Here is a 14,705-nt window from a genome sequence, read left to right on the forward strand (position 1 = left end):
CCACAAAGCCAGCTCCATGAAGATCTGGGTTTTAGTAGAAGATCTTGAATGGCCTGTATAGAGATGGGATGAATTTTAATGATATGAAGGTAAAATCCCAAAAAAAAATCTAGTGTAACATCAACAAAAAAGCAGATGAAGATCACAAATAGTGGAGGAATCATTTATTTTTTGGATTATTCTCAATATAAAGCAACACTGCTACACAACAATGGAGACACATTTGAGCAAGATAATGGAGGAATCCACCCTCTGTCTGTAGTGACAACACAATTTGCTCAACTGCATTATTAATAAGCCCCAAGTGTACACAGGGGTTTAGTGCACAGCTGGATAGAAATCAGAACTAATCAATTTCCTGGCTGTGAATCGGGTCTTGTGTACCTCCGAGCTTTTTTCAGGAAATTTCGCTCCATTTATTGGGAATTTGTGGTACAGAATTTATACATGACCGAAGACTGTACATGTGCTGGATCTGAACCTCTGACCTTCTGAAAAGCATCCAAAGATCACCAGAATCACGCACACACACACACACACACACACACACACACACACAGCCCCAATGGCTCCGCCCTCCAACCACACTGCTCCACTCCCACACCATACAAATCTTGTAAGTGATAATAACGATTGGCAAATTGGCAGGTAAATAATTTTGCACTCTAGCGCCCCCACCGGCTGTTTTTTGCGCCTAGTTTGCCTATGCGTAGAAGCGGTGCTGTATGGAGCACTTTTGGTAGGTGCTAGTATTATAACGAGGCACCTGAAAAACTAAAAGATTTAGATCAAAATTCAGAACAGCTTCTGATACGTAAAGGATCGTATTCTGACAAGCACTAGTGCCTTCCTCTAGCGTTTTTGGAGCCCGTTCCTGCAGGTTTGGTGCTTTGTGAAGCTGAGCTCCTTGAGTTCATGCCTGCAGGTTTGGTGCTTTGTGCCTCAGAGCTTCTGGAGGTCTTACCTGCAGGTTTAGTACTTTGTGTAGCAGAGCTCTTGAAGCTCTTACCTTCAGGTTTGGTGCTTTGTGCCGCAGAGCTTCTGGAAGTCTTACTTTCTGGTTTAGCACTTAGTGTGGTAGAGCTTCTGGAAGTCTGACTCTCAGGGTTAGTACTTTGTATATCAAATCTGTTGAAGCTCTTACCTTCAGGTCTCATGCTTCGTACCTCAGGAGTACTCCAAGCTCTTGAATTAAATCTAGAAGCTCGTTTTGCTCTGGGATTGTCACTTCTAACTGATTTTGGATAATCAGGTTGGGCTGAAGTACCGGTAAAAGCAGAACCCGGACTAAATCCACTATTTGATTTCGTGAAATTTGAACCGTGGTGTCTTGCGGTGGGCATTCGAACCGATGCCGGGGCTCTGACCTGAGCTACGAAGTTCTCTGCTGGACACAGAGGTCCAAATCCTCCTTGTCGCTTTTGTGGCCTTGTTGGATTGCCAACGGTAAAATTCCTGGCTAAGAAAGGCCTATAGTAGGGAGAAAACGGAAACTGGCTCACGCGGTTTGGATGAGGGAAAAACGGAGAACGGAACCGAGAATTAGGGAAATGGAAAACTGGAGCCATCAGCGAGGCAGCGATCGGGGCAGAGGTCAAAGCGTTGTAATTGTAACGAAACTGTGGACTATAATATTTGTTCGAAAGTTGACTGGATTGAGACGGAGCACTGAAACGAGCCTGATTGATCAGGGAAGTGTGTAGTGGAGGACCAATTCGTGCTCCTGGTTCATACCGAATAAGGAACTCGGGGTACACCTGGGGCTTCTCAAACACAACAAATACAGATGGGTTGTTCATATTATTTACACAACTGTCATAATAGATGCCATTTTTCCCATCTTTTAGAGGAGGGTGACTATAACTGGGATTCCCGTTGGTATATTCTCCAACGCAGACCCGGCACAGGAACATGCACCGAGTTCCAGATGTGTCGGTGAAGTCATGAGAAGATTTGGCATCTTTGGTGAAATAACTTCCTGCAGCAAACAAACCGTTAGACATTATACTGTACTGTAGACATTTATTTGGCGTCACTAAATTTTCAACTCACCTTTACCATACGGTGTTGAAATACGTGCAGAAATCTTCCAGTCAATGTTCTGCTTGCAGATGGTATCCACGTGCTCGGACCGAGTGCCGTGGAAGAGACGTTTTTCATTCTCCTTGCCTTTATCTTTCTCCTTCATGACATTTACATACCTGTAGAAAATCCACATGACAGAAATCACACACACTCAACCTTCATTCCAATTCATTTATGCAGTTCTCCAAGCAGCCAATCATGTGGGAATATCATGGACTGGAAAAAAAGAGCTTCAGATCTGAAAAGATCTTTAATTGTCCACCTTTTCTACGTGGTCCTCAAGGTTCGATGTTCGGTATCTACGCTAAAATGCTTTTCTTCTCACCGCGTGATTACGAGAAACGCCCTTTTCTACAGTTTTCTACAGTCAGATGGAGATGTGGAACCAGGATTTCCTGAGCAATAATCGTATAATCTATATACGGTTTGTTTTCCACACTATTCTGCGCAAACTGCTGCAATCTCGCGCCGTGTGTCAGAATCCCAGCAGGAGATCAATTTCTGAAACACTCAGGCAACCGTGCCACAGTTCAGAGCTTGACCTTGTATCTGCAGGATTTAATGCACCGCGGTGTTGCCACCTGCTTCGGATGCACAAATCGGACAGCAAGTGTATTAGCACAGCGATGATGATCATGTGATCAAACAGTGTTTAGCAGGTCGCGTTTGGAAAACAAAGCGGGTTGTTTGTAGACTGCGAACCGTACCTTTGAAAAGCTTCCCATAAGTCCTTGTTCAGCACCTTCTCAATGCTCTTCACTTTAAACTCGGACATTGTCTCATAAAAGTGCTTGAGGACCTTCTTGTGTTCCTCAGAATGGCTGTTTAGGAGGATTCTCTGGAACGGAAAGTAAGTAGGTTTTAAAGTAATATTATTGTATATATTTCATTATTGTATTTGTATGCATTTGTATGCATTTTAGATTATAGAGTGCAGGACGTTTATGAGGACCAAGAAAATAGCTGAACATAAAATTTTGAAAAACATACATTGACAGATCCAATAATGAAAGGGGGGATCAGGATGTTCATGGCAACCCGGAAGTTGGCACAAAGTCAAAAATGCACTTTCTAGGTTAAGAGTCCGTGAGCCTAATCAGGAGGTAGGGTCTTCGTTCCAGCAGGGTTGAACCAGTCCTAGGACAAATTTGGCGAGATACACGTGACCTTCTCTGCTCAATGATGATTGTGGACCTTCATGGTTAGGGGGGGTATAAGATTCCAGCAGTATCTTTTTTTATATGCACTTAAATGAAAGCTGGTCACACCAAGTCCTTTTTTCTAAAAACACTGCCAAAGATCTCTTACCTCCAATCCAGCTGCAGTTGTATTGGCTTGACCCGGGTCACATGGAACAGCTTGGTGATCCTTGGATTCCATTTCCCTACGCAGATAACAAATACATATCATGTTAAACGTATGGAAGACTAAATATGAACGGGTAAAGCTGATTTTTAGAAGATTTTCACCATAAAAAAAAAATGACCTTGCTATGATTTTTTGGACATCATCTGCTGAGAGGAACATGGGTCTCCTCCTTACTCGCATTGTGGTGTTCATTTCTTTGTTGTACTGCATCATATCTACATCAAGTGGGGGCATAAAAATCAGAATGATCCAAATCTCTTTCAGCACGATGAAGCGCAACCGAAAGTGGTGCTTCTGTGATATTCAGACGGTTCTAGTTTCCAGTCTAGACGTCCGTCTGTTTTTTTTTTCCCCAAAATCTAAAAGATGAAGATCATTGCAATAGAACATATTGCATCCTACCTTGCATATTGATCTCATAAGAGTGTCCGGCTGCAGCGAATTTAATAACAGAATGACAGTTCTCTTGGTATTTCCATTCCAGGTTCTCACTGGTGATGGAACTCATATCGTGCGATTTTTTCTAAAAAATCGAAAAAGAAAAAAAAAATTCACGATCAAAATAATACATGTATTAATAATAATTAATAATACGAGTAGCGCTACTGCTTACTGATGATCCGTACTGGACCCAGGTCCCATCTTCCTTCTCACAGTACCAGATCCATGTTGTAGTGAGGGCGAAGCTGGGATCCAGAACTGCTGAAATGGTGGAGAGACGGCGAACCTCTAGACAACCTCGAGTCATTGTGTCGAAGTGTACGGGTACGATGCCGAGACTGGGAAAAAAACAAATCACGTGGAGGAGAATCACACCGAAATCGATGCAGTCTTGTCACAGATTCCTCCTGCCACATGGTGGCAGCACTGGGATTTGAACTAACAAGCTTCCAGTGAAAGATCTTCAGAGTACTGTTTGCTCTGATAGGAGGAAACCATGTAGCTAGAAATCGCTAAGTGAATAATGCATAATGTGCGTTTCACGACACCCCGTGTGAATGCGCACGTAGCCAAAAAAGATGCGATTTGAATATACACCTGTGCGTGTTAGCGGGATCGCAGAACGCTTTCTCTACTTCCTCATGATCAGGGAGAAGATCCCAACCTGGTCCGTTTCTCTCCTCCCATTTATAAGGCAAGAAGAAATGCGCATCCTCGCACGTGCCTGTGCGGAGAAAACGCATGTTTTTAATAGAAACACGGTATACGGTACGTTTTAGTGATTGAAGAGAGGGAGGGGGAGGGGGGTGCATGCGTACTTTCCACGTCGCAGGAATTTCGGAAGTGGAGAAGACAAATCCATTTCTCTGGAGAAAAAAACAGAAAAGAAGAAGAAACAACTGGTTTGTTTAGATTTTATAATATTATATATATATATATATATATATATATATATATATATATATATATATATATATATATATATATATATATACAGTGAGGAAAATAAGTATTTGAACACCCTGCTATTTTGCAAGTTCTCCCACTTAGAAATCATGAAGGGGTCTGAAATTGTCATCGTAGGTGCATGTCCACTGTGAGAGACATAATCTAAAAAATTAAATCCAGAAATCACAATATATGATTTTTAACTATTTATTTGTATGATATAGCTGCAAATAAGTATTTGAACACCTGAGAAAGTCAATGTTAATATTTGGTACAGTAGCCTTTGTTTGCAATTACAGAGGTCAAAGCGTTTCCTGTAGTTTTTCACCAGGTTTGCACACTGCAGGCGGGATTTTGGCCCACTCCTCCACACAGATCTTCTCTAGATCAGTCAGGTTTCTGGCCTGTCGCTGAGAAACACGGAATTTGAGCTCCCTCCAAAGATTCTCTATTGGGTTTAGGTCTGGAGACTGGCTAGGCCACGCCAGAACCTTGATATGCTTCTTACAGAGCCACTCCTTGGTTATCCTGGCTGTGTGCTTGGTCATTGTCATGTTGGAAGACCCAGCCTCGACCCATCTTCAATGCTCTAACTGAGGGAAGGAGGTTGTTCCCCAAAATCTCACAATACATGGCCCCGGTCATCCTCTCCTTAATACAGTGCAGTCGCGATGTCCCATGTGCAGAAAAACAGCCCCAAAGCATGATGCTACCACCCCCATGCTTCACAGTAGGGATGGTGTTCTTGGGATAGTACTCATCATTCTTCTTCCTCCAAACACGTTTAGTGGAATTATGACCAAAAAGTTCTATTTTGGTCTCATCTGACCACATGACTTTCTCCCATGACTCCTCTGGATCATCCAAATGGTCACTGGCAAACCTAAGACATGCCTGGACATGTGCTGGTTTAAGCAGGGGAACCTTCTGTGCCATGCATGAATTCAAACCATGACGTCTTAGTGTATTACCAACAGTAACCTTGGAAACGGTGGTCCAAGCTCTTTTCAGGTCATTGACCAGCTCCTCCCGTGTAGTTCTGGGCTGATTTCTCACCTTCCTTAGGATCATTGAGACCCCACAAGGTGAGATCTTGCATGGAGTCCCAGTCCGAGGGAGATTGACAGTCATGTTTAGCTTCTTCCATTTTCTAATGATTGGTCCAACAGTGGACCTTTGTTCACCAAGCTGCTTGACAATTTCCCCGTAGCCTTTTCCAGCCTTGTGGAGGTGTACAATTTTGTCTCTAGTGTCTTTGGACAGCTCTTTGGTCTTGGCCATGTTAGTAGTTGGATTCTTACTGATTGAATGGGGTGGACAGGTGTCTTTATGCAGCTAACGACCTCAAACAGGTGCATCTAATTTAGGATAATAAATGTAGTGGAGGTGGACATTTTAAAGGCAGACTAACAGGTCTTTGAGGGTCAGAATTCTAGCTGATAGACAGGTGTTCAAATACTTATTTGCAGCTGTATTATACATATAAATAGTTTAAAAATCATATATTGTGATTTCTGGATTTTTTTTTTAGATTATGTCTCTCACAGTGGACATGCACCTACGATGACAATTTCAGACCCCTCCATGTTTTCTAAGTGGGAGAACTTGCAAAATAGCAGGGTGTTCAAATACTTCAAATACTTCCTCACTGTATATATAAAAAGCAAGCTCCATGAACATATGGGATGGAGAAGATCTTCTGTTATAGAGCTATAAACCCAGGATTCCAGGTGCCTTCATCTCACCTCCATCTCCTTGTGCATACTTGTGGCTGAATGTGCACAAATCTCCACACAATCTAGTGGAACATCTTTCCAGAAGAGTGGAGGTTGTTATAAGAGCAAATGGGGATTTAATGTGTCCACAAACTTTTGAATCGTTTTTCGAATTCGTGAGATTTGTTCGGTGCTGATGAGAATGAAATGCATCTGAATGGCTTTTTTTTTTAAATAAAAAGGAGCTTGGGAAGCTTACCTGATGTTCTGCTGAAAATGTTGGGTTTGTTCATGTCTGCGATGGTGAGCATGTTCTTATAGATCAACAATAAAACGTCCATCAGCTGACCGGGCACGCCACTGTCCTGCAACGTCTTCGCCGGGTGAGGCTCGTATAAATCGTGGCATCTGCTGCAGCCGTCACACGTTCCTCTGATGTAGTCCTCGCAGACGTGGAGATGTTTACAGGATCCTGCTTTGGGGCAGTTTCCGAACTCGCCGCCACCCTCGTTATACGCCGAACACACCTGTGTGCACGAGGCAGAGGGAGTTACGTTTAAAAGGTTTCCATTTACGCCATTCGAAAGACGCCCTCATCCAGAGAAATTTATCTCATTTGTATAAATGAGCAGCTATGAGGTTAAGGGCCTCACTCTGGGGCCCAGGAGTTTATCCCAGGAAGTGAAAGGAATCCTGAGCCAAAACGGCTCCCAAGACGACGAGCCGAAGCGACAAATACGTCCGAGTGGTGTGGAGTGACGTCCATCATGGAACGACCTGCTCAGTCACTGCACCTAACTGCTACTGATCTGCTCTGGGATGAACAAGAAACCTCCAAGTAGTGAAGAACATCTTCAGAATGTTTTGGAGAAACAAGTGTCCGGATGCTGAGATCGTCTAAAGCCGTTCTTCACGCTGAGAGAGGACTGTTTTATTAAAAAATAGAGCGCAACATCTGGACGTTTCTAGATTAGTTTGGTCAATGGAAATCTTCAGAAAGTTACATCACCGAGTTTATTGCATAGAAACACAAGGGATGCGCACGTGTCTCCAAAAACTCTCCAAAAACTCTCCATGTTCTAGAAACAAAAAATGGGTTATGACGAGTTATAACGCCTGTACACCCCTGTTCAGTTTCATCTTTAATCTTATCTGCTCTTTCCAGTCTTTAAATGTCCCAAAAGGAGGAGAGAAACTTGGTGTGCATTTTTTTATGTCCCTCCTCCACCAGATGCTTTTCTGATCACCACACAGATGACAGATGATTGGCTGATCGGACAATCACGTAAATGAACATGTGTACAGATGTTCCTATTGAGGAGTTTTGAATATGGTTGAACTTCTATATGATTTTTAATAAGTGGTTTGAGATGCAGGATGAATTCTGGACGAATCAGAATTTTAAATATAAAGAGAAAAAGCACCAGGGTTGAACTCCAATAGCTTAGTTATAAATCTCACTGTGCCTTTAATTACTATGCAAATAAATGTTATCTTCTGGCACTACTTTATCTCTGGGTGTGACTCGGAGCAGAAGGGTTTTATATATAGAATGCGTAATAAAAATGATTTCGATTCATTCAGGTCAGTTTTGCTCTGAACATCAACAACAGCTTGAACTCCTCAATGTGACCATGGGAGAAGATGATCATCCACGGCTACGTGTGAAGTCTTACACCATTATAACTGGTCGTTCTTCACCTCCACATCCTGCACTAACATCCTGTAACAGCTGGATTATCAGTTACATATTATACAGAGGTAATAAAAGTCATCGGTGTGGTTTAAGGGATTTAACACCAGACTGAACATTTCGTTTGATATTTTCTTGTGCTCTTTTTCAGGTCTTACTTGAGGCAATAACGTGGTGTCGTTTTGCAGAAGTGTAACGCACAACTCATCGCAGTCCAGTTCCAGCAGTTTGTGTTGGCAAAGAACGCCGACGTTGTGCTCTGAATAGAGATCGTGGCTGAATAAACACTCGTCTCTGAATTGGCAAATGAGAAATACATATTTATTTTCGAACACAAATCAGACAGATAATGCAGACACCAAAAAAAAGGAATAAATCTGATATATTATCATAACAATATTCATAATAATATATAAGATAATATATAATTTAATATATAAAATGATATATAATATTGATAATAAAATAATAATATTCATAATAATATATAAGATGATATATAATATAATATATAAAATGATATTTTATTATGAATAGTATATATCATTTTATATATTATCTTATATATTATTATGAATGTTATTTTATTATCAATATTATAAAACATTCATAATAATATAATATATAATGTAATATATACAATTATATATTTTCATGTGTAGGAGATAAATTGTTTTTTTTTTTTTACCTTTCGTTGTCACATGGACACTCTCCAAACAGGTAGCTTTTGCACAGGTGAAGGTTCTTACAGCCTTCACAGCCCTCAGTCCTACACAATCTCAGGTTGGTCTTAATACACTGTCTTTCACTGTCCTCTTCTATTAGCACAAATGTCTCTGTCTCACCTTCCGTCTCGTTAAATTGGAGCTTACAGACCTCATCACACACATCCTCCAGCTCCTTCTGTTCACCTGGTGCCGAGAAATACTGATCACCAGCCTCTTCTGACTCCATGACTGACTCCTGTCCTGTTTCTGCTTTTCCCGAAGTTCAGGAAAAAAGCTGGTAGTTTCGTTTCGTCCTAGTGAGTCGAATCTGATGACTCGGTTCCTAAAAATGGTTGGTTCAGATTCGTTTACTGCCTCGTTCAGTGACTCGTATAGGCGGCGACTGAGAGTCAGGAATGAGGAAATAAATGTAATGTACATGTCCATGTGTGTTCAATAATAATCATAATCAATCAGTCAGTTCTTACACATATATACACACCAACACTATCTATCTATCTATCTATCTATCTATCTATCTATCTATCTATCTATCTATCTACACATACATCTCTCTGTCTGCTTTTCTCTCTATCACTGTCATATATATATATATAGGAAATCAAACAATAAATAAATAAATAAATGAAAACCTTACAGCAAACAATTCTCATGTTTATTGTGTGAAATAATCATCAATCATTATTACATCATAGCTCATCACACTGAGATCTCACTTCGTGATTATATATATATATATATATATATATATATATATATATATATATATATATATATATATATATATATATAAAATGTATATACCCCATGCCTTCATGCCATTGCTCCATCCGCTGGTCCTCTCGCTGAAACCCACGGACATCAGAACCAATTCGGAGTACGAACAAGTTCAATTCATCCAACCAGTCAGATGCGTGTTCACAGCTATAATCTTTTCTCTTATATAATGTATTGGTGCAAACAAGGATTTCTATTGGCTGCATATAAAATGTGCATTTACTTACGAAAAGGTTTTATAGCGACATGAATATTCTAATCAAGTTGTACCACGTGTGGTTCTGTTCCCACATCGCTGGAGAGAAATCCTGGGAGAAGTTCATTAGATCGTTTATTCCTCAAACTACAAATGCAAACTATTGAATTTTATTGAATAAAATTGATTAAATAAGAATACATGTAATGCATTCATTTGATTTATTTAATTTTATTTTTCGATATTTTATTTGTACGAATATTCAAAACTATTCGTTTATATATTATTTAAGCGAGCACGCATTTTTTTATTTAAAATTGTTAGGAAAATATAAACGTTATAACTTTTATTAAAACACGTGAGAGGATACGTGAAAACTGATTTGAATGCGGTCTCAGAAGATTGAAAAGGAGGTTATTCGTGTCTTCGTACATCGCGTTGTGAAGGTCACGTGGAGCAGCGATTATGCTACATTTATCTGAAATCAATGTTTGTTTCCACCGAAGCGATTCGAAGGCTTCACTGCACCACGCACTCGCTGCTCTTCACGCTTTGAGCTTGTGGGACGTTCTGAGGGTTTGGGCTTTTCGCAGGAGGTTGTTTAGCAGAGACATCAGGAGGCTGCGTTCCATTAAAGGAAACTGAAGAAAAGCCTTCAGAGAGAGACGGCTCAGGAGCTGAAGAGGAACCGGCCCTGTACGTCACTGAGAGGTCGGAGAAAACTGGAATGATGGAAAAAGGTGTACCAGAGCTATGAATTTCTAAATCTGGTGCAGCTGAAAGTGGGTGAGAGTGGTTGCTTCTCACAGCTTCTCTGTGAGCTGAAGATCGTTGTGTAGCCACCAAGTCCGGGTTTGATCTTTGCTTGAATGTTTCTGGATTTCTCACAGATATAGCCAAGACTTGGGCTGACTTTCCAGTGGATGTCGATGAAGATGAAGAAACCTGAGCTGGCTTTGGAGGGAAGAGTTCCTCAGGTGTGTTAGTGGAACCGAAACTTAGTTCTGAGCCAAACTTACATGCTGATTGGATCACGTTTAGTTTATCATCAGCGATGTGAAAGCTTTGGTCGACATCTCTAGAGGACCAGGTTTCATGAGAGGATGATGAGGATCCAGAGCGAGACGGATTATAACCTGGAGCGCAACTGGGTTTTGAGGTTTTGTTCTCAATTTCTGTGAAGAAGGTGATCGAGGAAGCATCAAGGTTCTTGGGTTTGTCTGGAGAACGTGGCGATGGATCCAATGAGTTGGAGGTACAAGCTGTCACGGTCTCTTGAAGGGTTTCCTCAATCCCAGACGGAGCTCTGTTCCCTGTTAGACTAGATGGGTCTAAATGGGTCAAACCTGGAATCGTTTTAGATGTTCTCAAGCTCTGGTCGAACTCTCTGAGCAACCTGCTGTGTGAAGTTAAATCACACGACGACTTTGAGTCTGTTTTCGGAGCTCCGGTGACTACATTTGTTAGGCTTTTTGCATCATTTGTCTCCAAAAAGACATCTTTATCTGGATTTGCTGCTGGATCTGAAGGAGACCTCGTCGTAGAGATGCTCGCAGAAGATAATATGTCCCAGGACATGACGTCGCTCGCGGAAATACCGGAAGACTCGCTGACATTTGAACAAATTACTCTGATATCTTTTGGGATGCTGGACTTCTCATACGTAATGAGGAATTCTGGGTAAACCTGGGACCGGTCGAAGATTACGTAGATGGTGGGCTCGTGTACGGTGTTTACGCAGCTGTCGTAAAGGTTTCCTGCCGCGTCTCTGGACGGAGGTCTGCGAAAATGGGGCGCTCCTTTGGCGTACTGTCCGACCAGCACCCTGCATGCGAACATGGATCTGTCGCCGTAGCGATCGGTGTAATCGGTGGAATATTTCGCATCCCTGGAAAAGTAGCAGCCTGCAACAGATTCAATAAAGCAAGTGCTCAGAATATTTTATACCACCAAAGGTTTGTGGACACCTGACTATACGATTGCTATGAATCTCGTTCCATGTATATTCATCCCAAAGGTAAAGGTTTAGAGCTCTATAAAAGGAGATCTTCCATTGAGGAGATTGGGGTATTCCACATATGGCTGGAAAGTCAGGTGTTCCAATACTTTTGCCTGAATAACAGACAGACAAAGTAACTAAACCATAGATTACCCATGACTACCTACTGCCCAAATGTAACTGTACGTTCTCCTTACCTTAAATCACATGACCAGTAAATCCACCCTAGCGCTTTCCACCAGGCTAATTAGCATCTAACTAGCGGATCACAGATGTGTTAGCATACCGAGCCGTACCACATGGTCTAGTTGGAAAAGCCACATGAGCGTGCTTACCTTCACCGTACACTGTTGCATTGGCTCCAGACTCCTTCATGTCGAAGTTCTGGCGGCATATAGCGTCGATGTTCCTGGCGTTGGTGCCATGGAATAGCAGTCGCTCCGCCTCGCCGTATTTTTTGTCGCTGTTTGCTTTTTTCATTCGTTCTTTTTTCCTGCGAATAAACCACATAAAGAACTATACTATATTCCCATAAGAATCCATCCATCCATCCATCCATCCATCCATCCATAAAATCCTCCAACCAACCATCCATTCATCCAACCATCCATCCCTCCATACATTCAACCATCCATCTATCCATTCCTTCATCCATCTAACCTTCCTAATCCTTACATCCGTCTAGCCATAAAATCATCCATCCAGCTATCCAGCCATAAAATCATCCATCCATCCATCCAGCCATAAAATCATCCATCCATCCATCCATCCATCCATCCATCCATCCATCCATCCATCCAGCCATAAAATCATCCATCCATCCATCTATCCATCCATCCATCCATAATATGCATCCATCCAATCATCCATCCATAAAATCATCCATTCATGAAAATCATTCATCCATCCATCCATCCATCCATCAAATCAACCCTTCATGAAAATCATCGATCCATCCATCCATCCATCCATCCATCCATCCATCCATCAAAAAACCTCCATCCATCCAACTATCCATCCATCCATCCATCCATCAAATCATCCATCCAACCATCTATCCATCCATCCATAATATCATGCATCTATCCATCTATCCATCCATCCATTAAAATCATCCATCCTTGAAAATCAGGCATCCATCCATCCATAAAATTATCCATCTGAGTGCCCAGAGGAAACCCCTCAAGCACCAGGAGAACATCAGATATATTTTAATAGTGTCAATATCAATATAAAAAAAGATTTTCAGACGGAAATATTTTGCAAAGCAGAATTCTTACTCACGTCTGGAAATCCTCCCATAATTCCTTGTTCTGAACCCGTTCGATGGTCAGGATGTTGAACTCCTTCATGGTCTTGTTGAAAAGTTCCTGCACCCTGATGTAGTCCCTGTGAGATGCGTCAAGAAAGACGCGCTGTAATGAAAACCGGGGGGAGGAAAATAAATAAATAAATAAATAAATAAAAGGTACAGCAGATAGAAGGAATAAACGGAAAAAAACACTGTACCTGAAATCCCGAGTCAGGAATTGCAGATTTATCCCAAAATCCTGGGACACCCAGATGAGAGCTGGAGTTTGGAACTCTTCTGCAAAAAGGAATAAAGAGATCGATCATGAATATGAACACATGACTATCCATCCATCCCTCCATCCATCATTCAGTCTTGTGCTCGAGTGTCCACAAACTTTTGACCATATAGTGTGTACTGTATATGAGTGGTTATTATGGGATGTATTTATCTGTACCTGATTCTTGTAGTGCGGATATCGAAGAGAGAAACAAAAAACGGTCTGCGTCTTACTGCTCTCTCTGAGCTACTCAGATCGTTCCTCTGCTTCATATCTTTAGAAAAATCACACACACACACACACACACACACACACACACACACACACACACACACACACACACAGGATATTATGTCCGAGATCCACATCCACGTCGTATCAGCTCGACTCTGGGGTTTGAATGAGATGTGACCGTACCTCTGAAATTCAGCTCATAACAATGTTTACCCGCCGTGAACTTCACCATCTCATGCGTCTTGTCCTCCAGGTAGTGGAGATATTTTTTCTCCAGCTCGTCACTGGTGATGGAGGACAGCCTGTGCATCTCCTTCTGTCATTTTACAAAGAAAAAAAAGTTCATTTAAAGCAGAATTGTATAGAAATAAATAAAAACATAGCAAAATATTCCGTTTATTTTCTCTGCACTTCCTCGGAAGTCTTACGTACAACAGATCCATACTGGATCCAGGAATTATACTCGTTCTTCCAGTACCAGATCCACTTTGTAGTGTGTCTGAAGTTGGGTTCCATCACGGAGGACACCGTGGAGAGACGCCGCACCCGGTGAAGTCCCCGCGTCATCGTGTCAAAACGCACGGGCTCGCAGCCGACACTATTACCAAAGACAGGAGGAGGAACGTCAGAAGTTCAACAATAAAAAAAACGACATAAGGTCAAGATCTTCAAGATGTGTCCGAATACTTTTGAACCAGACTGGCGAACAAAAATATGAAGCCGTTTTAGTTTCTTACGCACCTCTGGGTTTTGGCTGGATCGCAGTAATCTCTTTCGATTGCTTCACTGTTATGGAGGTCCATCCAAACCCCATCCATCTCCATCTCCCACTTATAGGGAAGACCAAAATGGACTCTCCAGCATTTCTCTGCAATCAAGACCAAAATATCCAATTAGAAAACAAATAGAAAATAAGTCCAAATTTTGAAGACCAGTACACTTTATGGAGA

The 14,705-nt window shown here is 41.6% G+C and overlaps 2 protein-coding genes and 1 long non-coding RNA gene across 3 annotated transcripts in view; 1 reads left to right on the forward strand and 2 right to left on the reverse strand.

Annotated features, from left to right (window-relative positions):
- Window positions 1-149: 149 nt before the first annotated feature.
- Window positions 150-9,395, reverse strand: LOC124401754 (protein mono-ADP-ribosyltransferase PARP12-like). Its single transcript, XM_046874190.1, has 12 exons — window positions 8,939-9,395; window positions 8,409-8,544; window positions 6,817-7,084; window positions 4,713-4,760; window positions 4,492-4,618; window positions 4,067-4,232; window positions 3,856-3,976; window positions 3,572-3,668; window positions 3,394-3,469; window positions 2,793-2,923; window positions 2,053-2,201; window positions 150-1,978 (listed from the first exon to the last, which is right to left on the reverse strand). The coding sequence occupies exons 1-12, from the start codon at window positions 9,202-9,204 to the stop codon at window positions 840-842; spliced, it is 2,724 nt and encodes a 907-aa protein (XP_046730146.1). The 5' UTR covers window positions 9,205-9,395; the 3' UTR covers window positions 150-839.
- Window positions 7,092-8,557, forward strand: LOC124401757. Its single transcript, XR_006928606.1, has 2 exons — window positions 7,092-8,318; window positions 8,402-8,557. It is a non-coding gene; the product is annotated as an uncharacterized LOC124401757 (long non-coding RNA).
- Window positions 9,396-9,750: 355 nt separating the features above from the next.
- LOC124401873 (protein mono-ADP-ribosyltransferase PARP12-like) overlaps window positions 9,751-14,705 on the reverse strand; it is an 8,856-nt gene continuing 3,901 nt past the window's right edge. Inside the window, exons 5-12 of the mRNA XM_046874406.1 lie at window positions 14,497-14,623; window positions 14,188-14,353; window positions 13,939-14,071; window positions 13,699-13,795; window positions 13,460-13,538; window positions 13,235-13,365; window positions 12,286-12,443; window positions 9,751-11,855 (exon numbers count right to left, since the gene is read on the reverse strand). Of these exons, the coding sequence (XP_046730362.1) occupies window positions 10,471-11,855; window positions 12,286-12,443; window positions 13,235-13,365; window positions 13,460-13,538; window positions 13,699-13,795; window positions 13,939-14,071; window positions 14,188-14,353; window positions 14,497-14,623 (2,276 nt within the window). The 3' untranslated portion in view covers window positions 9,751-10,470. The remainder of the gene's footprint in view (window positions 11,856-12,285; window positions 12,444-13,234; window positions 13,366-13,459; window positions 13,539-13,698; window positions 13,796-13,938; window positions 14,072-14,187; window positions 14,354-14,496; window positions 14,624-14,705) is intronic.

The sequence above is a fragment of the Silurus meridionalis genome, chromosome 18 (assembly GCF_014805685.1).
Source record: "Silurus meridionalis isolate SWU-2019-XX chromosome 18, ASM1480568v1, whole genome shotgun sequence".
Classification (NCBI taxonomy): domain Eukaryota; kingdom Metazoa; phylum Chordata; class Actinopteri; order Siluriformes; family Siluridae; genus Silurus; species Silurus meridionalis.